This window comes from Zootoca vivipara, chromosome 8 (genome assembly GCF_963506605.1).
Source record: "Zootoca vivipara chromosome 8, rZooViv1.1, whole genome shotgun sequence".
Lineage (NCBI taxonomy): Eukaryota > Metazoa > Chordata > Lepidosauria > Squamata > Lacertidae > Zootoca > Zootoca vivipara.
The window spans coordinates 23201367-23226699 of NC_083283.1; the positions used below are offsets into that span (position 1 = coordinate 23201367).

At 43.6% G+C, this 25333-nt stretch overlaps 1 protein-coding gene across 2 annotated transcripts; it reads right to left on the reverse strand.

The window, feature by feature from the left end:
* Positions 1 to 425: 425 nt before the first annotated feature.
* On the reverse strand, positions 426 to 23954 carry POP1 (POP1 homolog, ribonuclease P/MRP subunit). Of its 2 annotated transcripts, XM_035125919.2 has the most exons (16): positions 23831 to 23954; positions 22352 to 22489; positions 21184 to 21258; positions 20650 to 20825; positions 19158 to 19406; positions 18532 to 18619; positions 17008 to 17195; positions 15771 to 16021; positions 14897 to 14990; positions 13082 to 13193; positions 12468 to 12584; positions 8177 to 8292; positions 7002 to 7193; positions 5887 to 6041; positions 4293 to 4625; positions 427 to 2470 (listed from the first exon to the last, which is right to left on the reverse strand). In XM_035125919.2, the coding sequence occupies exons 2-16, from the start codon at positions 22485 to 22487 to the stop codon at positions 1816 to 1818; spliced, it is 2937 nt and encodes a 978-aa protein (XP_034981810.2). In that variant the 5' UTR covers positions 22488 to 22489; positions 23831 to 23954; the 3' UTR covers positions 427 to 1815. The 2 variants fall into 2 exon arrangements, with proteins under 2 accessions (XP_060133676.1, XP_034981810.2); XM_060277693.1 differs by lacking the exon at positions 23831 to 23954 and having other exon boundaries at positions 426 to 2470; positions 21184 to 21341; positions 22352 to 22413.
* Between the last annotated feature and the right edge of the window lie 1379 nt (positions 23955 to 25333).

Sequence of the window (25333 nt, forward strand, 5' to 3'; positions counted from 1 at the left end):
GGAAGCCGAAGATCCGATGCAGTTTCCGCTTGAGTGCAAGAAGCTCCTGCAGCCAATCGGAAGCCACGCCTTGGTTTTGGAATGGTTTCGGGAGTCAAATGGACTAAGTTCGAGAACCAATATACCATTACATTCATTTTGATGAACTGGAACTTATCTGGCCCTGCTGTTGCGTTTTTTGTCAATGAATTATGACCCCACCACAATTTTATAACAAAGAAAGGTTAGCAGACAGGTTACACAAGAGATGAAACTGTGCTTCCTTCCTTTCTCCTTTTAAAAAAATCTTTATGATTTGACTTTTGCTTAGTTGTCTCAAGCAGGAATTCTTTGTTGAAATGGCATCTTTTGACGTAGACGAGTTATCGTTTTTTCAAAAAATGAAAAGTAATATTTTTTGAAGTTTGCATTCACCAGATGGTAAAGCAAACTAAAAATACGGCAACAGGTGCAACAATTATCTACTGGTTTGGGGAATATTAAGTATGTATCCAAAACAAGACACACTATTAGGTTACTATTTAAGGCAGGGGTGGCTAAGATGGGAGCCTTCAGGTATAGGTGGGGGCAACAACTCCCATCTGCCCCAACCAGCATGGCCAATACCAAAACTATAGGAATCTGCTATACACAGTCAGAACTTTCCTCCATCTGTCCACACTAACTGGAAGCAGTTCTCCATGATTTCCAACAGGGGGCTCCCAACCTTATCTATCTTTAAAAGGTAAAGGGACCCCTGACTTGTAGGTCCAGTTGCGGATGACTCTGGGGTTGTGGCGCTCATCTCACGTTCTTGGCCGAGCGGCGTACAGCTTCCAGGTCATGTGGCCAGCATGACTAAGCCGCTTCTATATTTACAGGAGGTCAAAACACTACGACAAATGTTTTTATATTGTGAGCAAGTTTATTGCCTTCTATGTGTTTCAGTATACTTACTGATTACAGAATATCACCTCTCGCAATAAATTCATATTTAAGGTGAAGGTAACATGATTCTTCTAACATGATTCTTCTACTTGATCATAAAAGGCAGTGTGGCTTACAGGGCAAGTCAAGCCATCTTCTCTCGGGAATAAGTGAAGGAGTTTTGTCCAAAGCGGAACACTTGCACTGTATAATTTGTTCAGAAAAGCTGAGGCTAAGGTGAGGGAGCCAACCCTTCATGCAGTTACCATGGCTTTATTAACATTATTTCAATTCGACATCCGGGGGATAGGGGGAGGGGCAGATTTGGGGGAAATTCTTCCAGTATTAACTGAAACATGAGGGAATACCGTGGTTCCAGAAAAAGTATCATCTTAAATACCCTAAAATCTTACTTGCTAAATTTATGGGCCCCAAAAGCCACTGTAAGCCTGAAATGTGCAGCCAAAACCACCATGTTACAAGGGGACGGGGGCAGAATTCCTTAGTTGAGGCAAATCTGTATAAGGGGGGGGGGGAAGAGAAGATAGTATACACCAATGTGGGGAATTGCTGAACTACAACTTCCATCAGCCCCAGAAAGCATGACCAATTATGGTAGTTACAGAGCAGCAACATTCAGAGAGCCAAAGATTCCCCACACCTGGTTTAAACATAAAAAAGTAATTAGCATTTGTTGTTTAAGTATAGATGTTTAGTGTGTGTGACTAAGCAATGGAAGAGATATTTGATATTGAACACAATATGGAATAGTTTTAAAGTCTACTTCATGTCACATACGCACAAAGATAAGGTGTTTTCAGAAGCTCTGACTCAAAATTAAGATGCCTGTACATGTTCAAGAGAAAAGCGTCTTTGGTACTTCTGAATGCCAATGGGTTCCAACCAAAGTTAGACTTCAACCGTAAGCCTAGCAAATCTGTATTGTAGGGATGCTGGGTTTCTTAACACCACAAGCCCTTTCTTGTCCACTGGCTGACCCACCAACATTTGCAGCAGCCCTGTCAGACTAACAAACCCTAAAGCCTCACCACAGCCGGAGGCCAAGGAGAAGTCCCCTTGAGTGACAAATCCCAAGAGGACTCTGGAACAGTGTGATGTAAGATCTGGCAAAGGGTTTGGCCATAAGCCCAGAACCAGATCTTTATGTTCCGTTGGCACAGCCTTCGTTGTATTCAAGGCATTGCTGTCTGTGGCCTTCCCGACGTCTTGCCTCTTTTTCCTTCCCTTTCGTTTCGGCATCTTGCTCTTAAATCTGTCGCTGTGCTTAGGTTCCCGAGGACCACAGTAGTCTTGGTCTTTGCTGAGCTGCAATAAATCTCCTTTGGTTGGGATGCAAATCATTGCGTGTAACTCTGGGCTACCTTTTTTGAGAAGGGACAAGCTGACCCAAACCAGTGACCTGGGATAGCATTGAAAGATAGGCAGGAGGGCATCTTCAGTCAGATCCTTCTGATCTGGCCTGGCAACAAGGCGCTGGAGCCTCCGATTTCTCCCAGGTGTTGGCTGGCACCAGACCGATACCTGCCTTAATAATTTTCTGCTCCTATTGAAAAAGATACAACAAGAAGTTATGTTTTCCTGCAGTTGAGTACAGAACAAGTGGGCCCTGCAACGTAATGTTGCAGTATGGAATGCTCCCGTACAGAATTCCCACCCTTTGCCAGGGAACACCGTTCCATTTCCCCTTCCTTGTTTTCCTGTAGTTAGTCAACTGTATGTGGTCACTGAGGTTGCTCAAGTCTCAATGGGCTGTTTATTTTATTTTTTGTTTGTTTTATTAAAGGTTTTCTTGAGTTACAGAAATATATGCAATGTCTTTCATAACATCTTTACAAGTCAGTTTCATTTGTTGAGACATTGGGAAGAAAGAGGGGGATAGAAGTAGATGGGGGAGATGGGGGGGTCAGGTGACGGTGTTTCTATTTTACTTAATATACGTTGGGGGGTGTCAGCGTCGCTTGTGCAGGTTCTCTGTTGTTTCCTTGTGTTCCTTTGGTGATGAGAGAGGTTGGGGTCGGTCTAGGGTATGGTTATTCATTTGTGGGTGGCTGTAGTGGTTTTTGTTTCGTGTGTGAGTGGGTGTTTTGGATCAGGTTAGCCATATTGATTTGTATGCTGTTGGTGGATTTTTTTTGTTGTCCTGTTGGGCTGTGTACTTCTGCCTTCCCTTGGGTGCATGGATCCATGCCACATAAGGATCCATACCTGCAGAATGAACTCATTGTAAGTATATAGGACAGGGGTAGGCAACCTAAGGCCTGGGGGCCGGATGCGGCCCAATCGCCTTCTTAATCCAGTCCACGGACGGTCCAGGAATCAGCGTGTTTTTACATGAGTAGAATGTGTGTCCTTTTATTTAAAATGCATCTCTGGGCTATTTGTGGGGCCTGCTTGGTGTTTTTACATGAGTAGAATGTGTGCTTTTATTTAAAATGCATCTCTGGGTTATTTGTGGGGCATAGGAATTCGTTCATTCCCCCCCCCCCAAAATAGTCCGGCCCACCAGATGGTCTGAGGGACGGTGGACCAGCCCACAGCTGAAAAAGGTTGCTGACCCCTGATATAGGATGTTTTGCTATGAAAAAGTACAGTATCTGTAAAGATGCTATTTGTCTCTCTCTATGTGGATGATGAAGAGCTTATGGAGACTGCACAACTTTGTTCAGAGCTTAAATACTGCATTTATTATGTGTTTATCATGCCCTTCCTTCAAGGAGCACAGGGGTAGCATACAATGTGCTCCCGTCCACCTTTTAGCTTAACTTTCACCCTGCATTTTAGGCTAAGAGAGTGGCCCAAGGTCACACAGTACGTTTTGGAGTAGAGTTGGATTTTGAATATAGGACTCTTGCACTCCTACGCCACTCAGAAAATATAAGCATGGGAATTTGCAGGGCAAGAGACTCCTCTTTAAGAACCAATTGCTACAATTCTGTCTTCAGCCTGTTGAAACAATCAGGTGCTAACTGACCACACTCATTTGAAACAAGCCTTTAAAAGCTCCAGAGTGCAGAGGACATTTGTGTACACAGGTAGTTCGTAAGACATCTCATAAGCAGAACAGCTTCTAAAGCTTGTCACGTCTTACCAGTGTAAGCCTCAGAAGATGAAGTACTCAAGGATCTAACTCAGGCATCCCCAAACTGTAGCCCTCCAGATGTTTTGGCCTACACCTCCCATGATCCTTAGCTAACAGGACCAGTGGTCGGGGAAGATGGGAATTGTAGTCCAAAACATCTGGAGGGCCGAAGTTTGGGGATCCAAGGCAACAGCTTGCACACTCAGAATCGCTATGTATGGATTCACATGAGTCGAAAGTTGATTTCCCACTATGGTCAGTGGGGGAATTGATTTGGTGTGCATACCTGAGAACACAGAAGGTCCAACCTGATGCAGCTTCATCTCTCTTGCATAGACCCATCATTTTTCTCTCTTCTTCCACCTGCATGTTTGGGGAGCTCATCTCCATTTGCTGTTCTGAACTGACAGCCACAGGTGATTCAGCCGCAGGTGCTCCAGAGCTGGGGCCACAAGATGCCTGTTCCTCAGGTGCGCAAGACTCCTGGTCTGATATGGGCACATGTTTTGCAAAAGCTCCGTTTCGGGCCTCCCAATCTCTGTTCAGCTTATCCCAGGGACAGAGGAATGGTGCCAAGGTCCCATGCTTAACATAATTGGCTCTTTTCGCAGGAGGACGCCTATGATAAAGAAAAAAACTCCTCATTTAGAAGCAGCAAAACATAGAGGGAAATACAAAATTATTATTATTAATAATAATTTATTTATATACTGCCTAACTGCCAAGAATTACATTGGTAAAAAGGATACAGTATATTCCTGCGTATAAGACTACTTTTTAACCCAGGAAAATCTTCTCAAAAGTCAGGGGTCGTCTTGTACGCCGGGTTGTATTTCTTATACAGTGAGTATATCCCAAACTCTATATTTTAACTGGAAAAGTTGGGGGTCGTCTTATACGCCCAGTCATCTTATACGGTAAATTCTTTTTAAAAAAAACTTGGCTAGATTAAAAGAAATTATTTCCCTAAATTATTGGCTGGAGGAAAGTGCTTTCGCGTCTTTTGCCGTATTGAGTTGTGACCTAAATTGTCACGTTCCCACTGCCTCCGGAAAGGTAATTTTTGTTTATGACGAGCTGAAGATTTTGGGGGAGGGGGGGGTTTAACCTTTCTTAAAAAAGCCAGAGACCTTTTTACTAAGCATCATAGGCAATGACATTCCGAAAAATTTAAGAGAAATATTTTATATGCCACAGCAGCAGCCCAAACATTGATAGCAATGAACTGGAAAGGGGGAAATGCTCCAACTATAATGGATTGGCAAAACAAGTTACAGGAATATGTAGACTAACAGCTTGAGAGGCAACATAAGGCAAGCATTCGCACAAAAATGGGGAAAATATAAGAGATATTTACGAAATCACAACAGTGGTATAAAGTCTATGGCAGCATTTGATTGACCCTGGATCAATGAAATATAAATGAAATAAGTCAAAGGTTAAGTACTGTTCTAAGAATGTATTAGAAAGGGAAAAAAAGGAAAAGCTAATAATGTTAGGTATATTTATCATCAGAAGGAAAATACACATTGGTAAATGATAGGAAGTCCAATTATGTGTGTTTTTTGTTTTTTTTAATCTATGTTAATAAACAGAGAAGAAAACAAGATATAGTAGAAATATAAATGAAGTTTATTGTTTATTAACAAATGGAGTATTACTTGTACATGGTGGTTGTTTCGTTTATAAGATTTCTACTCATGTCTAGTTAAAGAAGATGTATACTATATTTGTTGTATAAGATTGTCAATAAAGTATTAAAAAGGACCCCCCCCCCAAAAAAAGGAAAGGTAATTTTTCTGAAGCTTTAATCTGAATATATACCACATGTACTGGCTGAGGTAAGGGAGGAAGCTCCCAGGTGCATCTCAGACACCTACCTCTTAAACTTTTCAAGAAGATTTCTCTCCAATGTTTTGGCGAACTGCATGGCAGGAGGAGAGTCCGGGTAATCGTGTGGGATATGCGGTGTTCTCTTATACAGGGAATGTTTCAGAGCCTCCTGCAATCCCCCAACACGTGCACCTCGATATAGCTATAAAACAAATGTGTAAGATTGACTTTTATGTATTTAGCAGTTATGAGTCGCCTTTTACGTAAGGCTCAAGGTGATTTAGAGACAGGCCATAAAAGCAATTTAAAAGTAGAAACAAGGCGATTTAGAGACAGGCCATAAAAGCAATTTAAAAGTACAAACAGCATCTGAAGATAAACAAAACAAAATGAACACCTAAGGAAGGACATTTTCATCGAGGTGGGAAAGCTTGCTGGAACAAAAGTCTTCATCGTTTTTCAGAAGATACAGATATCAGGTGGCCATTGTATCTCAGTGATGCTGTTCCACAGGCTTGGAAGCTTCAAATTGTAAGAAAAGCTAATACTGTATTGACAAGGTTCTTAGAAACTGCCCAGGTCAGTCCAAATAATCTACTTCCGGTTTCATTGCGAAGAGGGTTTTTTTTTAATAATCCACAGCAGTTTCAACGTTTGGTTTGCATTTTGTAGCCTCGGGATCTAGGCATAGGGACGGCAATGCGATATAAAAACTCCTTCTGCAACCATTTATACCATTGTAAGTTAAGAGAATGCAAGAACAGGAGGAAAGGTCCGTAAACTAAAGTTACTGCTGCTTTTCTGGATTGCATGAAAACATGGCAGCAGATTTGCCTGCAATGAATCCTCATTTTGAACACTTAAGGCTGGGAGAGGAGGGGCTGCAAGTCCTTTTAGGAAAGTGAATCTAGTGCGGATGCTCAGCTTCCATTGCCTGTGGGGCTCTGTTTCTCCAACAGAACGGGAGGAACAGAAGTGGTATCAATATAAAACCATAAAACCACCATGGGATACTTCGTAGAAAACATGGAGTTAATTTCATCATGAGCTGTCAGGGTGCGTGCATTTTTAAAAATGTCTTAATCGTCCTGAAGAGCAAAGGTAGGTTAGTCAGCAATTATATTTCATTACCCACAGTCTTTCAATCTGAAACATAACTTACAAAAGGTAGCCAAAAAGCCATGCCCCAACCTTTGGGCAAGCAAATATCCCAGCCACTACCCCATCCTGGTCGATCTTCTCCAGCCATTTTTCCAGGCTGCTGAACCAGGAGTATAGGAATCTTGGATTCTCGGGGGCCTAAGTCAAGACGTGATCCAGGCACCAAGAGTTTGCTTCTCAGATTATTCAAGTCCTGGGATGAGAGGGGACAGACAAAGCACACAAAGGGTTGCTTAAAAAAAGAAAAAAGAGGTACCAGAAGAAGAAAATATTCTTATTCTGCATTGTAAGGACTTAAATTTATCTTTGCCTTAAAACAATTTATTAAGCCATAATTAAAAGCTTCACTGTAAGCTATTCCTGGAACACAACAATTTTTCTTTAATGCAGTACGTTTCCTGTGTGTTAGTAGAGGAATATGGCAACTTGCAGGCCTGATCTGATTTTCTTTCTGCCAATGGCTCTGTAGTTTAGTAACTGTTTATAAATCACTGTTGAAATGAGAGATAAGAGCCTGACATGTCGCCCATCTATATCAAACAAAACTGTGTCTGCTATGATGCCATTTCCATGTTTACAGATCTCGGGACACAGGATCCAGCCACCTTGCTGAAACCAAGCAGGTCTAGGTCTGGTCTGCATCTTGATGGGAGATCGCCTAGGAACCTCACATATACTTCTTTGAGGTCCTGATGGAAGAAAGGCGGGTTATAAAATATACTCAGTAGATTGCCTGCGGGCAGTATCCGACTAAACACTTCTGCAAGAACAAAGACTTCTGGCTGTGCAACAAAACTTCCCCTCCCTCTCCTCTAACCATGTGCCCCCTAAGTCTGTGATGGGGGTTCCTCCCTCCACCCTAACACTCCAGAGCAGACACAGAGGGAGAGGGGAGGGAGGGAGGGAAAGGTCCGTTTTGTCAGCTGTCAGTCCTTGCCCCAGCAGAATGGTTTAGCTGGATATTGCCCTATGTAAGTGCAAATTATGTAACTAGAGATGGAGAGTAAATGATGAGGTAACATTTTGAAATTAGAAAACCAAGCCTACTCTGGTACACTTCACCAGCTGGAAAGAAATTGGGCAGGATTTTGAAACAGACAAGTCTCAAAGTAATTGCACTGAGCGGCTGACATTTCTATCCAACTGCTTCACTGTAATTTCTGATGCACAGGTTACCTGTTCTGGCATTTTATTTTCTGTGACATTCTTGCGGACCTTCTGGTCCCAAAGAAAGCTCTGCGCACACTCTGCTGGCACCCCTTCCAAGATCAGCTGCTTAACTTTTTCATCCTCTAAAGAAAAGGAAAAAAAGAGGAACCTGTTGTCACTAAAAGGTTAAGAGCATACAAAGGGGAATGCAGAACAGCAAGTTGTGGAAAGATCATCAAAGCTTCTAACCTTAACAATTTCAGTTCATAATCCACGAGAAACTAGCTGAATATCTTAGGAGCATAGCAACCCTTGCTACTTCATTTAAAGGGGTATTTTGTACAAAGAGCAAACACACATTTAACAGCACAGAGAGAAATGAACCTTGAGTTCTACTCTTAGAAGTTAAAGCCTTCTAGGAGTTGGAGCTGTAGGCAATAGTCCTAATTTTACAGAGGTCTAAAGCGAGGGAGCAACATTTTATAAGACACAGTCTCACTTTAAAAGCATGGGTGGGGAACTTGTGGTCTTCCAGATATTAATGGATTCCAGCTACCATCATCCCTAACACCTGGCCAAGTTCGCTTGGACTGATGGGAGCAGCAACAACAGGCTCCCCATCCCTGCTTTAAAGGCTGATGTGAAGGTGGTGATTTCGGAGTTCCCCTTGTACTTTATGTTCTGGAACTGCTCTCCTTTTCCTGCCCGAGCATAATGAGATCCAAGCCTGATGCACTATTTTCTCACTGCAGAGTCAAGCGCCACTCTCTAAGAGAATATTTAAACACCCCTTCACTCCTATCTACAGATCTTCAGGAACTGTGTGACAGGATCAGTGTGCACTCATATGCCATGCAGATAGTTGGTATTAGGTTTTGGGTGAAGAGTGGGGAAATTGTGGTGCCAAAAGATGCATGTGTTTAAGAGAATGGTTCTGTTGAAAGGTGGATATGCCTGTGGCCCATTGTCACCCTTCTTATTTTTAGTACAGTGGAACCTCGGTTGCTGAACGCAATCCGTTCCGGAAGACCGCTGGACTTCTGAAACGTTCGGCAATCGAGGTGCAATTGCCGGTTGGCAAAATCCATTGAAAAATGGAGAAACGCACCTTGGAAGCCATTCGACTTCCAAGGCGCATTCGTAAATGGAAACATTCACTTCCGGGTTGTTGGCGTTGAAAGCCAAAGTGCCCAACTTCCAAAGCGTTCGGCAACCGAGGTTCCACTGTAATAGCTATTCCAGCAAAAGGAAACTTTAGATTGTGATGACGTGCTTAGCAAATCAGTATACCCTGCCTAAAGTACCCAACTTCATGTGCGATACTTGGAACGCTTTGCCCAAAACACAGGGGGCAATGAATCTTCAAATGACTGCACCTGAAGAAATCCTGGCTCCACCATGTATTTTAAGGGAGATTGCAGAACCTTAATGAATAGAATGCCTCCCTAAGAATGTGAAAAGCATGCGTGCCAAGTAAGAGAATGAACTACTAAATAATTATAGTTAATATGTAAGATACAGAAAACCAAATCAATGTTTCCTCCATGACTATGGGTTGTATCCATTGCCAGTTGTACTCAAGAGGAGACCAACTGAAATTAAGGGACATGGCTAACTCATCCCTCTAATTTCAATGGCCCTCCTCTGAGTAACAATATTAAGAACCCTGCTGGATCAGGGCCAGCATCCTGTTGCCAGTGGACAACCACATGCCTATGGAAACCTGACAGCAGGACCTGAGCAGAACAGTGTTCTCCCTGTGCTTCCCAGCAACCAGGTTCAGAGGCACATTGCCTCTGAGAACAGAAAGAGAACATAATCTGAGTGGTCAATAGCCACTGAGAGCCTTTTCCTCCATGAATCCTCTAATCCTCTTTTTAAGTCGTCCAAGTTGTTGGCCAACATTACGTTTTGTGGGCTCCCATTTCCAGCAGGACTGTACCATCCCAGGGATTTATTGAAAGAAATCATAGCTGTATAATCATGTGTGTGGTCGAAAAGGATGATCTGAGCTTCGTGGCTCCCTTGATCAGACTTTTTCCACCTGGGTTATAGAATATATGATTTGTTGGATAAGCTCTTTGGGATGCTTGTATTCTCCATTTCTCTGTACCTGGTAAATCACATTTCAACCTAAGATGCAAGACACAAGCCATTTGGCTAAGCATTTGTCTCACATGCTTACTACAGATCTGGCCAAAAGGGCATCTGGCATTCCTCTTTTCTTTCTGTAAACAAGCCTTTGATGTAGATCCTAGAGGTGGTAAAACCTGTTTCCTGGTGTTCCCCCTGCCTAATCCTTTCAGGAATTCCTATTGCTCCTCTTTCCTGTTTACATGTATGCATGGAGAAATGCTTTGTAGTATTAATAAGAGAGATGTTGGAAGGGGGTAGGATTTCAGGATAGCTTTTTTAATTATTCACTGTACTAGGATCTTATTGGAGCGTTTGAATTTTGGGTTGCCACCTTGATTATAATAAAATAGCCTGGAGGGAGAGGAGGAGGTTTCATTCTTTCTCTCTCTCTCTCTCTCTCTGGGCTTCTTGCTGGTCAAAAGCTCTCTTCGTTTGTCTTTCTTTTCCCCTTTTCCTATACTCATGAGTAGACTCCCACACAGGACATTGTTGGACACAATCCTAAGCTAATGCAGGGGAAGAGCTGTGGGGCACTATCCAAAAGAAGCACCAGCTTTCCTTAAGATTTCTTTCTTAGGTGGCATCTGTTTGCAAACACGAGTCTTCAGCCATCCAGGCTCCCATTGCTGGTCCCCCACATACATCCATTTAAGATCTTCTCTTGCTACCCTTTGTTCTTCAGCCATCAGCCTTAGCTTGCATGCACTCCTTATGGGCATGCACTGCCTGCAGAATGCCTCAAAACAGAAAGGGTTATTAAATTCACAAACATATATAGTGAAAGGCTATGGTAGATAGCAGAGTCACACAGGCTAGGAAGGGCTGGCGTGTCCCTCACTGCCTTGCACAACCCAAAGTTTCTCACAGGGCTATTTGTGAATCTACACCAAAGCAACTGGAAGTATCAAACCACGGCTACCTGAGTGCATATTTATGGCTGAAAAGCACTTTATTAGGAAACACCAAACAATGTTGCCCTGGCAAGTGGAGAAGGACCTTATAATGTAGAAGAAAAGAACCAAAGTTTTAGGGTTTTCTTATGGTTTGGTCCAGGAGCAGGAGCCACAACTCAACATCATGGCACATCCTTTGCAAATAGAAAAAAAAATCCAAGCGTTAATCCCTGGCATCTTCGGGTAAAGGATCCCAGGACTAAGAGATACACCCTACATAACAAAATGGAGAGCGGCTTCAAGTCAGAATATACTGTTTGGTTTGATGGGCCAGTTGTCTGTAGCAGTTAAATCCATATTAAAAGGGAGAGATGTAGATAAGCCTAAGTGAAGCAGATGCCAAATGTAGACAGGTAAAAGAAATGTGTGTTCAGAGGGATTCCCTTTGCCCCAAACTTGCCCCATTACTGAAAAATAATTGTTTGTGTGCAAAGAAATGGTGAAAAGTGAAATAATTATGGAACTTCTGATTCTTACTCTCATGACAGAAAAATATTTCTAAGGCTAAATTAGCGTGGCAAGCCAAACCTTCGGTTGTTATATGTGGAGAACTCTTTAACACTTTTTCTGAAGTGTATGTTTGTAGGCAATACAAGCACGTAGAAATGAAGTGTTGCATCTTGAGGTATAGCACCTGTTGGCCTCGCCAGGATTCGAACCTGGATCATCTGTACCATTTAACAGAGGCTTCCATTGAGCACAAGACCAGTTTGGTGCCAAGTCCCTTCCTCGCAACTGCCATTATTCTCTACAGAGCATTAATATAGGATGTGTGCATCTATTTGGTATGTTTAATGGAACCCTAAAAAGCCATGACATAAGAGCAACGCTCCCTGGAATATACTCTATGTTTTAGGAAATGGTTTGCCTGTTTGCCTGCGTGTTCTCTATAGGTTTGGCTACCTCTTGAGATTTCCCCGGAGAAACTCACTACAAAGGTTCCCAAGGTGAGGTTAAGTGGTCTTTATCAATGTTTGGGTGGCAGCCATCTTGAATCAAGATGGTGGACTAAAACGTGACTTTGGCATGACTCCGCCCAATTGTTAGCATGATGGGTCCAAACTCACTACACTATCCCTTTAAAAATCACAATACGTTTTGGTTTCTAAAAATTCCCAGGTAGCCCTGGGCACTCTCTGCTAATGCTTAATAAAGACACATTAACTTAACCTGACATAAAAGTAGACCGATGTACGCTCTACAGTCACATATTAGATGAGATACTTTACCTTGATATCTTTCAGGATTTGGCATGGCTTTCGACCTCTTTTTAGGCAAATTCACTCGAGGATCCCCCACAGTCAAACCCAGTACAGTACCTGATGGAACGTCTGATGAACTTAACCCTTTAAACACATAAAATGGATGCGCCTTTAAACATAAAAGTTTTACCGACAAGTACAGGTGAAACTCGGAAAATTAGAATACAGTATCATCAAAAAGTGCATTTATTTCAGTAATGCAACTTATTATTTTTTCTTTTTCTTTTAATTTTTACAAATGCTTTCTTTTGGAAATTCCACAGTAATAAAACAAATAGTTACAATAATTCAAAAATAAACATCGCTATTGCATTTCATTAATTACATTCCATTTATAATTGAACTGCCTAACAACAAATAATTACAATTGCAACAAATAAAGGCTTGACATATCTTGCGTTGCATGTCATGCATTTATCTCCTATATTGGTTTCACCTTTTAAGTTGCATTACTGAAATAAATGCACTTTTCGACAATATTCTAATTTTCCGAGTTTCACCTGTATTACATTTTGATATTTCAAGATCAGATGTACACCAGCAAGTATATGAAGCATGTAAACAGAAGGCTAGAATGCTACCTTGCAACAATTCAAAGATGGCTTCTTGACGGCGATGAAGAGACACCAGATCAGGATCTCTGCAATTATCTATCCACCAACTGTTGATTTCAGAATCTGTAGGCTCCACTTCCTAGATAACCAATCACAACACGTAAGGTAAGAGGGGGAAATATGTAATTCGCTGCTACAAAGCTCAGTTCCTCCCCTTTTACCTCAAGGACTGCCAATGGACATACCGTGTTTCTCCGAAAATAAGACACCGTCTTATATTTAATTTTTCCTCCAAAAAAAACCACACCATGGCTTATTTTCAGGGGATGGGATGTCTTATTTTTTTTAATCAACCATGCATAAATATTGTACTTTTGCACCAAGCACTCTGGGGATGAAAGCAATTGCATGCAATTAAAGCTTGCATCAACCATGCATAAATATTGTACTTTTGCACCAAGCACCCTGGGGGTGAAAGCAATTGCATGCAATTAAAGCTTGCATCAACCGGGGCTCGACGCAACGTGCACTGCGGCTCTTGCCGGATCCTGCCGGGTCAGGGCTCGGAGTGCTACGCGCTGCAGCTCTTGCTGGGTCGGGGCTCCACGTGGCGCACGCTGCTGGCCGTTTTGGCGGGGCAGCAGCATCCGGTTCCGGGCGCCGACAGGCACCTTCCTCTTCCATGGCGCCATCCAGACCTGCTCCCACCACTACGGCTTATTTTGGGGGGTATGTCTTATATTTTGTCAACGCATGAAAATCCTGCCATGGCTTATTTTATAGGTACGTCTGATTTTTATGAGAAGCACGGTATGTGTAACTGTCTCCTAGAGAACCAACTTCTACATGCCAAGACTTCCATGAAGTGTGGTCAAAGGCTTGGTGACGATTGCTACGAATCGAATCCAAAGGATGGCAATGTACAACTCAAAATATATCCAAAGCACTCAAGTGTTTTAGAGTGGTTTTGAGTACTGAGCAAGGGAGTTTGCACCAGCGCATAGTAGAAGTAATGATCCAGCATCCTGGCGTAACCAAGTCAATTGGTCTTCCTGCTCATACCAAAGAGAGCCATAAACTTCTGCTTCTGCTACCACCATGCACACAAGATTGCCACAGAATTTCTCTTGCAGTTGGAACACAGGAAGCAGCCAGACCCCTGGTTCACCTAGCTCAGTACTGTCTATACCAGAGTATCCAACATGGTGCCCTCCTGATGCTGTTAACTACAACTCCCATCATTCCTGACCACTGGCCATGCTGGCCGGGCTGATGGGAGATGAAGTCCACCATGTTGGTTACCACCAGTCTATTCTAAGTGGCAGGGGCTACCCAAAGGTTTTCCCCAGCCCTTCCTGGAGATGCCAGGAATTGAACCTGGGATCTTTTGCAAGCAAAGCTTGTGATTGACTATAGTTTTAAAAGAGGGCTTACTATACAGCTCTATCCATTATACAGCTCTAGGCATTATCCATTATTATTTTATCATATGGAGGTCCAGAACATTAGGCCAGTGGTATGACTAACACATGATGCCCCAAACCAGGCACCCCCAAACTTCGGCCCTCCAGATGTTTTGGACTACAATTCCCATCTTCCCCAACCACTGGTCCTGTTAGCTAGGGATCATGGGAGTTGTGGGTCAAAACACCTGGAGGGCCACAGTTTGGGGATGCCTGCCCCAAACCTTTCTAGATGAGTTGGGAATCATATGCTAATGTAGTACAAACATGTGTAGTACCACAATAATAGATTCTAACAGTTGACTACAGCAATGCAATAACAACAATACGATCTTGAGCACATGACAAAAGCAAGCATGAAAATTGCTGATCAGCTTACAGTATGGACGCAAGCAGCTTTGAGTGCCTCCGTAAGGACGCAGTTTGAAAGGGGACCAATTAACCGAAATCTGAGAATCTCCATTGTTAGGTCGCTGGAAGAGACAAAAGCTACATGTCAAAACATGAAGTCAGGGGTGATGAATTAGTCCAGTTCCAGTTTGTGTCCACTTCACATGGTCTGATTCATAAATCTGTTCTGTCACATTTTGCATTCATCTGTGTGGTTTTTTTAAAAAAAATCTGAAAAATTATTTCAGTACCTAATTAAAACTGTATTTTATCACAAAATATGCACAGATCTAAGTTTGTATTTTCCATTGCATGCATTTCTAAATTATTTTACCCTGAAATATTTCATCACTGCTAAATTTGGAGAGCGTAAAATGCAAAGGAGAATTATGGTCCTATCTGGATAATTAGGCTCCATCTGCACTATACATTTAAATCAGTATCACACCACTTTCAACAGCCATGACTTTCCCACAAAGAATCCTGGCAACTGTAGTTTGTCAAGGGTGCTGAGAGTTGTTAGGAGACTCCTATTTCCCTCAGAGAGCTACAAATCCTAGAGTTCTTTGGAAGAGGGATTGACTTTTAAGCTACTCAAAATTGTAGCTCTTTGAGCGGAATAGGGGTTTTATAACAATTCACAGTACCTTTAACAAACTACAGTTCCCAAGATTATTTCTGCTTAAAGAGGCTGTTTAAAGTGGCATGACACTGTTTTGAATGTATAGTGAAAATGGGGCCCTAGTTCAGGTGATGCAGATTAGGCCAATTTGCTTACCAAAGTTCTTCTTCATCCCTTTGTATAATGAAGCAACTTGACTAGACTATAAATGAGAAATGTGTTAAGAGTACCAAACAAGCACCTTATCACAACTCCAGTAGTTTGTGATGTCCAGCGATAGGACTGGTGGAGATCTCTGGTGCCATCGCCAATAATTTTTTTCACTGGGACAGCCATTTCGCCTCCATTGTCTTTCCTCTTCCTTTTCTGGCCAACTTCCTCAGCAACAGCCAACTGGCTTTCTTCACGAGGCAATATCTCAGCTGGTTCAGGGTTACAGACTTCCATGGGCTCAGAACACCGGAAGGCTGCTTTTAACTCAGCCAAGATCTCCTAATGGGAAGCAGGGAAAAGGGCTCATCAAATGTGAAGGCCACCATCTTTTATGCAGGTTTCAGGCAAGAGATTTACAGCGGCGCCCTTGGAAATAAGCAGCTGAAAGAGAGGGCCGGCAGATGGACTTTCTAGCTCCGCATTCTCTGTTTGCCAGCCCTCTAGACGGAGCTTAAGCCCACTCAGTAGCATATCCTGCTGTCAAAAGAATAAAGGGGCTTTTTATATTTAAAAAGATCTCAATGACCCGACAAACGATTGATGTAAGACTCTTTTTAGAAAGCACTTTCTACAAATCTAGTTTCGCCAGTACCACGTAAGATGAAACAGTTGCTCAGGCAAAATGTCAGAGTTCTTAGCTCAGCTTTTACAGCCTGTGCAGAAGGCCCCCAGGCTCAACCCCTGGCATCTGTGGCTAAAAGCTTCAGGTAGGCTGAGTGGAAGGCCTTTGCTCGAATTCATGGAGAGAGCTTCCGCCCTTAGGTTAGTTGAACAAACAGGTTGACCTGGTATAAAGACAGCTTTCCCTGATCTTCTACTTGTCCTAAAGGGAGGGTTCAGGCACTCCCTTCACCCACAAGACCTTTCTGACCTTTTTTTAGTGGGAATAAATCATGTGAAAGGCTTCCACTTCAGGCCTACTTCCCCTTCACAAGAGGTTAGCTTTTTAATACACGGATTTTTTTTACTACAGTGGTACCTTGGTTTGCGAACGCAGTCCGTTCCGCGGAGGCGTTCGCTCGCCGAGGCATTCGTCCGCCGAAGGCACGCTTCTACGCATGCACGAAGCACCGATAGAGCGCTTCTGCACATGTGCGAGCTGCGCAGATCGCATCTGCGCATCCGACGCCACGGAACCCGGATGTAAACACTTCCGGGTCCGCGGCGTTCATAAACGGAGGTGTTCATAAACGGAGGTAGTAGTAAACAGAGGTTCCACTGTACATGAATTATAAATGGTAGAAAAGAAAAGAAACGGCTTGTACCTGCTTAAAGACAGGGTGGGTCCATATCCACAGTTGTCTGTTTTCGGAAGTACTATCAGTCCCATCTCTGGGTTTCCAAAGGAAAGTAACCGGACCGAGTGCACCTGCAGGATACTGGTCTGCCTGGTACATGGTGAGAGCACCCTGCCGTTTCCCAGATAGACAAGGAATAGCTGCAAATGTTGGCCCTGAGAAGAGACAGGCTAAAAATGCTCAAGAAAATAGTGCCCCCTTAGAAAGATAATATAACCTTTGTAACTGGGAGACCACATCTAGAAGTAGCATTCCGAAGTCTAAACTGGCAGAGTTAAGAGATGGAACATGGGGGTGGGGGGGAGAATAGCTCCTTACAGTAAGTTCTTGCTTTAAAGAATTCAGAGCTGGTCACACACCAGGTCCACAATCAACCTTCTTAAGATGTTTTTATCCTGCTAAAGTTGTATTGGGAATGGAAAGGAAATGACAGCTTAGTGTTGTTTTTTTCCTAAACAAACTAGTCCTGATTAGCTATGACAAGAATTTCTTCTAGCTGATTAACTATAGACTTGTTTTGTTTTCCCCTCACAGACCAACATAACATAAAATGATTAACAGGCTATGGTTACACTAGGACAATACAGTGGTGCCTCGCAAGACGAATTTAATTCGTTCCGCAAGTCAATTCGTTTTGCAAAAAAATCGTTTTGTGAATCGCAGTTTCCCATAGGAATGCATTGAAAAAATTTTTTTGCCCATTGGAACACATTAATTAAATTTCAATGCATTCCTATGGGAAACCGAGATTCGCAAGATGAATTTCTCGTAAAACGAATTCGACTTGCGAGTCACCTTCAGATCGCAAGACTCATTCATCTTGGGAAAAATTAGTCTTGCAGGGCATTCGTCTTGCGAGGTACCACTGTAGTCCAAACAACAGTTTGGAGAATCTTGAACAAGCCATGTATGCATATGCTTATACGTCACCCCCTTCTTGATTTAATTCCTTATTTTGCCTTTTGTTCTAAGCAGAGTTTACTGCAATACACAAGCTAGCAAACTATGGTTTGAACCACTCCTCCAAACATGAACGGGAACCATGGTTTGGAGGATTGCTTCAGTGTGGGAGAACAACTTTGGAAGATGTATCTGGAAGGATGCTCTAAACACAACATGGCCATCACAAGTGATCACTGCTGCGAAAGTCACAGTATGCTTTATGTTACAAACTTCTAATGTGCCACACTGATCACAGGCATCTATGTCACAGTGGAGCTAAACTACACTCAACAGCAAAATAGATAATTGATTTTCAGCAAATTAGGTGGGAGGAGAAGGAACAAATAATGCAAAGTGCAAATAACTATTTCAGTAAATATACACCTAGCCCTTCATTATGCCCTTTCCCCTTGCATAATATGTGGTTGTATTTTGCAAAAATACTAAATGTGCATACTTAGTACCACCCAGCCCTAGACAGCAGGCGCCCATGCCCAACCCAACAGTTGGTATTCACAATGTATGCATTTTGAAATAAGGAAATATTACCTGCATCTATGCTACACATTCGAGCAAGTGCTGTAAGCAGCTCTTCCTCTTTTCCAGTCAACTCCAAGCAACAATAATAAGATAAATCCTGATGTAAAAGAAAAGCTATTGAATTTTAAGCTGGGAAAGAGAAAGCTGGTATGCTTGAGAGGTCAGAAGAAAATGATGGGTTTTGTTTATTAAAAAACTGAGTCATTCTTCTAGACTAATTCACATGTCAGGAGACTGAGTTTGCAGAAGCATGGCAAGCATTTAGAAAATGTGGATAGAAGCACTACTCAAAATCTATCTCATCTGTTGATAAGCAACATTCTCTGACTATCTTATGAGGTGCATGAAGACCAAAAGCTGAGTTAGCTTTAGATATGCAGATTATTATATGTTAACAAGGACTCAACAGCCAGTATACTGAAAATATGAGGACAGGATGGTACAGAGAAACAGACAGATACCGATAAGCCAATTTCATTTTCTTTCTCCACTCAACAGGTGCTTTAGAACAGTAAGGAGAAAGACAGTCTATGGGATCGAGTCCCCCAAGAGGACATGCTCTGGAGCTTGTCTGGTTTCTTAAAAAGCTGAAGTGTTTCTCCTGCCAAATCTGAAGGCATCAAAAGCCACAGTACCTGAAGGAGGCAGTGGCTAGTCATGGCCCGGTAGCAGGCCCGGTAGCTCTTGGTTGTGGGCCTGTCTCCTAAGCAGTACCCCCACTTCTTCACCATGTGAAACCGCTTTGCATGCCAGATGTGCGTTTCCAGCCACACGTTCTTCTTTTGCCTGCGGTTGAACTCCACCACCAAGTTTGTATGGCGCCGCCTGGCTTTACGGCACTTGCTCTTTGACAGCTCTTTCTTCTGATGTTCAAATTTCTCTGTCTGCATAGGTAGAACAAGGGAACAATGGTTTCTCCCCCTTGGATTTGTTTCCCAAAGAGAAGGCAACCCAATTCAATTCACCCACATGACTTTTAGAAGACATCTGAAGGCAGCGCTGCACAGGGATTTTTTTATTATTATTATGTTTTATTGTGCTCTTAATATTTTGTTGGGAGCTGCCCAGGGTGACTGGGGAAAACCCAGTCAGATAATAAAATTATTATTATTATCATCTAGGGCAGTGTTTCTCAACCTTTTTTGGGCCACGGCACACTTGTTCTATGAAAAAAAATCCCGCGGCACACCAACTCTGTGCCGCCCTATATTTAGTTTAGTTTGGAGGGGAGACGTAATCATTACACACACGGGTGCAAAAAGTGCATGGTGTAAAAGTTGGAGTTTAATGGCAAAAGACTGTTGAGGGGTTCCTTTGCGGGTCTGTTCTGCATTATGTCCTTGGCGGAGCCACTCGCCGCCTTCTCCCCGTGCGCGCAGCCCTGGCGGCGGAGTTTCTGCAGCGGAAGGGAACAAACGACGGACCGACCTCCGATCGGTCCCTGTCTGTGTGGGCTGGGGCTTCTTGGTGAGGCTCCCTTTTGAGGCTCCCACATGCGGCTCCGGAGCCGCGGGTTGCCGACCCCTGGGCTAGCAAGAAGAGCACCTCACCTTCTGCAGGACTCCTTGCCGAAGAGGCCGCTCACTCCCGCGCCGACCAAAAAACTCCCGGGCGCCGCCAGCAAGAGGAGCGAGAGCGAGACAAACAGCCGCGGTGGTGGCTGTTGAGAGCTGCGCTCGCCCCGCCCCCGTCGTGACCCGGCCGGCTTCCTTTCCGGCGGGTCAGCGCCCCAATGGCAGCCGCCAGTCACGTGACAGGGCAGCAAATCGCCCTTCTCGTCGCCAGCATCTCCCGGCACACCAACCAGCGTCCCGCGGCACAGTACTGTGCCGCGGAACAGCGGTTGAGAAACGCTGATCTAGGGTGGAGGGCACAGGGACTCGTGGGGTTTATATTGGAGACAGCACAGTGACCTATCACTACCGTCTAAGCCCTCCTGCCAAAGAATACGGAGAAACCATCTGGCGTGGGGGAAGTCCCACAGAGGCCTGCCATGCCTTGCAGCAGCAATTACATTCCCCACCCCCCACCCCGCAACACACACACAAAAGGAAAGGTTATTTACAGGGATGAACTATTACACGGAAGCACCAGCAAGCTAACTGGGAAAACAAGCTAAAGACACACCTCTATTCTGGCAAGCTCACGAAGTCGCCTGGGCAGTCGTTTGATATTGTGGCTCATAGCTCGCCTCCTCATGTGTCTCGGTAGAGACTGAAACACTAAAGTGTTGGAAGACTTCTGCGTAACAGCTTTCAGCATAGCTTTTATTTCAGCGGCACGAGCCTGAACAAAAGGAGACACTGAAATAAAGAGAGATTTGTTTAGCACCTGAAAGCACTAAATGAGGGCAGCTTCCCACTTGGCAGCAATGAGGTTCATAAATTGTATTAAATCTCTTTTTAAAATCTCTTAAAACTATGGGTATGTAAATTAAGGTTGAACATGGAGAATGCTGAAACATTGCTGGAAGAAGAACTGTGATTATTAAAAGTCTGCAGTTAATTGTAATTATAAATTTAAATCTCTGAACTCCTCCTCAGTGGCTGTGCAGATGAGTCTGTGGCTCTCTTTGCTTGTTCTTATTGCACTAAGAAATAGGTTAGTTTGACATCTTAACACAGACATGTTGAGTGATATTAATTGTTCATGTATGCTTACCTGTGACATATTTGGGCATTTCACAGGAAGCTTTTTGTTGTGAAAAGCCCTGTTGTGAGGTGTCAGAACGCAGATCTGTTGGCAAGTCAAAGAAGAATTACCGTGTAAATTGATTGAAGTCACAAACTAAGAGCCTACTACAACCTATATCGATAGCCCTGAAAGAAAATTGATTCCAGAATTTGGCAACAACTCTCCTATCACTTTGATACGTTTAAAAGCTCAATCCTTCCTTTATCTAAACAGCGTTTAACATTTTACAGCACATTTTAACACTTTTAACATTTTACAGCAGTGAGCAGTTCTGGAGTTAAGTTGCCGCCTCTTCATAAACACCTAAACACCACACCAAGTGATAATGAAATACACCAGCTGAAGTTTATTGAAGCTCCAGGGTGGTGCATGGTATTCCACTCACAGGGTCTTTTTTTGTAGTAACTGCAATACACAATGTTATATGCTGTAAGATTTTTAATTACATTTCTATAGGCATGCTGCAGACCATTGGTGGTCTGTGGACTGCAATTTGGGATTCTCTCCTTTATTCCTACGATCACTGTTGGACACTCCAACAACGCTGCTTTTCAAGCATGGAATGAAACACAACCTCTTCTTTCCCAACTGGAGGCATCTGCTGGCCAGCTAAGCTACTACACGCATACAAACTTGGGGACTAATCAATGCTGCCTCCTTATGTTTGACAAGTGGACCAACTAGCCCAAAAGCAGCACACAAGGGAGCTATTTCTCAACCAATCAGCCAGTCCCCTTACCACCACAAAGTTCTCCGGACAAATCTCCCTTCCTTCCCCCCCTTCCCTTTTTCAAAGTTACGTGACCACACATAGCCCTCCTTTGGGCCAGTGGAATAGGACAAGGGCTGTGTCAAATTTGGCCCTGTTTTTAAAAGGCCCCTTCTCTAAGGTTTCATTCTTATTTCCAGATTACCTCAAATTTGTTAGAGTCAAAGTTCCATGGGTAATTCGTACCAATTCAGATGTCTGTACCAGTAAAATGGGGATGGGGAACCTCCAGATGTTTTGGGATTGAATTAATTCCCATCCTCTTTGACCATTGGCCATACTGGCTGAGGCAGATGGGAGCTGGAAGTTCAACAACATCTGGAGGACCATAGATTCCCTAGACTTGTACTAAGCCACAACAGCTACCTTGTTTCTTGCATTCATCACCACCATTTTGAAAGAGTATTTCACTGTGGCTTGGCCCACCATCGAAGGTAAAGGTCACATTGGTAGGCTGGTTTTTCATCTTCTTTGCTCTTTTCTTCTCTTTTGCATTTGACATTCCTGTGGTAGCAAAACGTAAGTGACTAAAGATGTAATTTCACCATTTCCACCTAGCATTGTAATACAGTAAGCCTGCAAATCATGTGGGAATAATGTTTCAGGAATCATGCCTAAAGCCAAAATCACATAGTCAATGCCCTTCGGGTTCAATGGAAAGTGGAAGTGACAAAGCTATTTTTCCCTTTCAGGTTTTTTGTTTTTGTTGTTTTGTTTTGCCACTTGCATAAAGCTGAATGTGCACAAATTACATGTGCCTAAGTTGTGGGGTCAATAGCATAATGAATATATGTAGTGCTTCAGATCTGACGAAGACCTGCAGCTCTTCAAAAGATTCATTACAAAGCAAACATCTTTTTTTAAAAAAGATGGTTGCAGAACTATGATTAACAGCAACATCCTACCAGAAACTGATTTTCACCTGTTTTAGTACACCAACACATAATCATGTCTACGTCTGTAATTTATGGGGGGGGGGGAATAAAAATACTATGAAATGAACAATATCAAAGGCATTGTACCAGCAAGGAGTGGACAATGTTGCATTAAGTTTTCCCCTCCCACTTGCCTGCATTTTCGCAGAGTCATCCCATCACTCTCACAGGCAGCGCCCAATACCGAGTCAGCATCTTTCTCTTATTAGGGCTGCACTTCCATCAACACCAGCAGCGTATAACAATACTGTTTACTCTAGTGCAGAATTACTTTAGGAGCAGTAAATAGAAGAAAAGCAGCAGCAATTTGGGTGTTAGAAGCATTCTGGTTAACAACTGCCAATCAGGGCAAAAGAGGCTGGGGAATGAGTCATGGCATCATTTTCACTACCATTTTAATTTGTGCAATGCCACAGCAAACATTTGCACTCATTTTTTCTTTAAAAAATTTACAGTCTGCTATATATTCTTGAGCAGCCTAGAACAAAAATGCACGGGCAAGGGAACTATTTTTATGCGTTTTTCCTAACGCTGCAAAGCAACTGCAGGCTTCCCAGGGCCTCTTAGTGGCTAGACTAGACATCCCTAAGTCTGATCTAGCGGGGCTCTTGTGCTCCAGTACTGTATTTTAAATGCATTTTTAAGAACATGCGCTGAAAATTAAGCCCCTGGTTCCTCCCCATTCCCAAAGCATGCCCTCTCCCCCTGTCCCCAGGGGGGACAAGCCAATGAAAAGGCAAGGACACAAATGCGTTAGTGTGGGACGTCCAGTTGGAGAGTAGAGAGCAGGATATGTTAGAAACTGCCTTCTTACAAGTCACTTCTGCACCATGAGCACCATTCAGCCGGTGGAGCGAGCCTCCTTCCCCGTCCCACGCCCTTTCCCCACAACCCGCTACCTGAAACTTGCCTGGGCTGGGCTGATGAAGCAGGCCTTTAAAGGAAAAAGGAGTCAGCCAGGCTCTTCTCCTGCGGATCCGGCGCGCTGCACTTCGCCCAGGCGACCACGTTGCGTCCACTTCCGCCTCGCGGCAGTTTCTTTATTCTCCTATCTGGCCCCTTAAACCTCAAGACTACATGCCCCATAATCCTTCGCGGCAGGAGGCTGTACGGTGGGCGGCGAGGGACTCAAAAGACCGTATAAAAAAACAAAAACCCGCGTGGTTTTAGAGCTGGGGGCGGGGCATTAAGTCTTTTAAAGTTCAAGCGCAAAGAGCCGCCGGCTTCGTTCGTCCAGCGGTCCGTTGAGCGAGGAGGTGCTGCTTGTTGCTGCGATGGCCGCCTTAGTGAAGAAGATCATCAGCACCGCTAAGGCTCCGGCTCCCATGGGCCCTTACAGGTAAGGGCAACGTTCCTCCCATGTACGCGGACTGCAGTTCACCTGCGGGACTCGCTGCCACAAGATAGGCAGATGCCAGCGGCTTTAGAAAAGGAAGCGGGTGGTGGTGGTGGTGGTGTTTCGCTGGAGGAATCAAGAATGGCCACTAGCCGTTGTTGTTTAGTCGTTTAGTCATGTCCGACTCTTCATGACCCCATGGACCAGAACACGCCAGGCACTCCTGTTTTTCACTGCTTCCCGCAGTTTGGTCAAACTCATTTTGGTGGCGTCGAGAACACTGTGCAACCATCTCGTCGCCCCCTTCTCCTAGTCTTTTCTTCTCATGAAGTAGCCAAAGTATTGGAGCCTCAGCTTCAGGATCTGTCCTTCAGTGAGCACTCAGGGCTGATTTCCTTCAGAATGGATAGGTTTGATCTTCTTGCAGTCCATGGGACTCTCAAGAGTCTCCTCCAGCACCATAATTCAAAAGCATCAATTCTTTGGCGATCAGCCTTCTTTATGGTCTAGCTCCCATTTCCATACATCACTACTGGGAGAACCATAGCTTTAACTATACGGACCTTTGTCGGCAAGGTGATGTCTCTGCTTTTTAAGATGCTGTCTAGGTTTGTCATCTGCAGTGATCATGGAACCCAAGAAAGTAAAATCTCTCACTGCCTCCACTAGTCACTATGGCTAAACCCAATAAAGTAAAATCTCTCACTGCCTCCACTAGTCACTATGGCTTAATATTCCAGGCGCAGAGAGAGAGGCATCATATCTCTCTGAATGCAGTGGTTAGTTGCTGGGGGGTTCACAGGCTCAGCGAGCTTGTGAAAAATTCAGGAAGTACGGCAAAGGGCTTCAAATCGCCCCAAATCTGGAAAGGACTGCTGTATGTTTGGAAGAAAGCACTTATTCACCCACCTGGTGGTTAAACCATGGAACTTCCTGCAGAGAGGCAGTGATGCCCACCAACTTGACATGGAGGTTGCATCCGATCTTAAAAATGGAAAGCGTAATGCTAGTGGTCAACAAAAGAGGTTTAAAGACTGTCTCAAGGAAAATCTAAAAAAATGTAATATAAACACTGAC

What these genes read in the sequence shown, in the direction of transcription:
- POP1 (XM_035125919.2), bottom strand. Translation starts at nt 22,487, where the DNA reads ATGTCAAATGCAAAAGAGAAGAAAAGAGCAAAGAAGATGAAAAACCAG. An exon ending in TGATGAATGCAAGAAACAAG is followed by an intron (nt 21,259 to 22,351) that starts GTAGCTGTTGTG and finishes ACTTGCCAACAG; the next exon opens with ATCTGCGTTCTGACACCTCA. An exon ending in AATGTGTAGCATAGATGCAG is followed by an intron (nt 17,196 to 18,531) that starts GTAATATTTCCT and finishes GTCTCTTCTCAG; the next exon opens with GGCCAACATTTGCAGCTATT.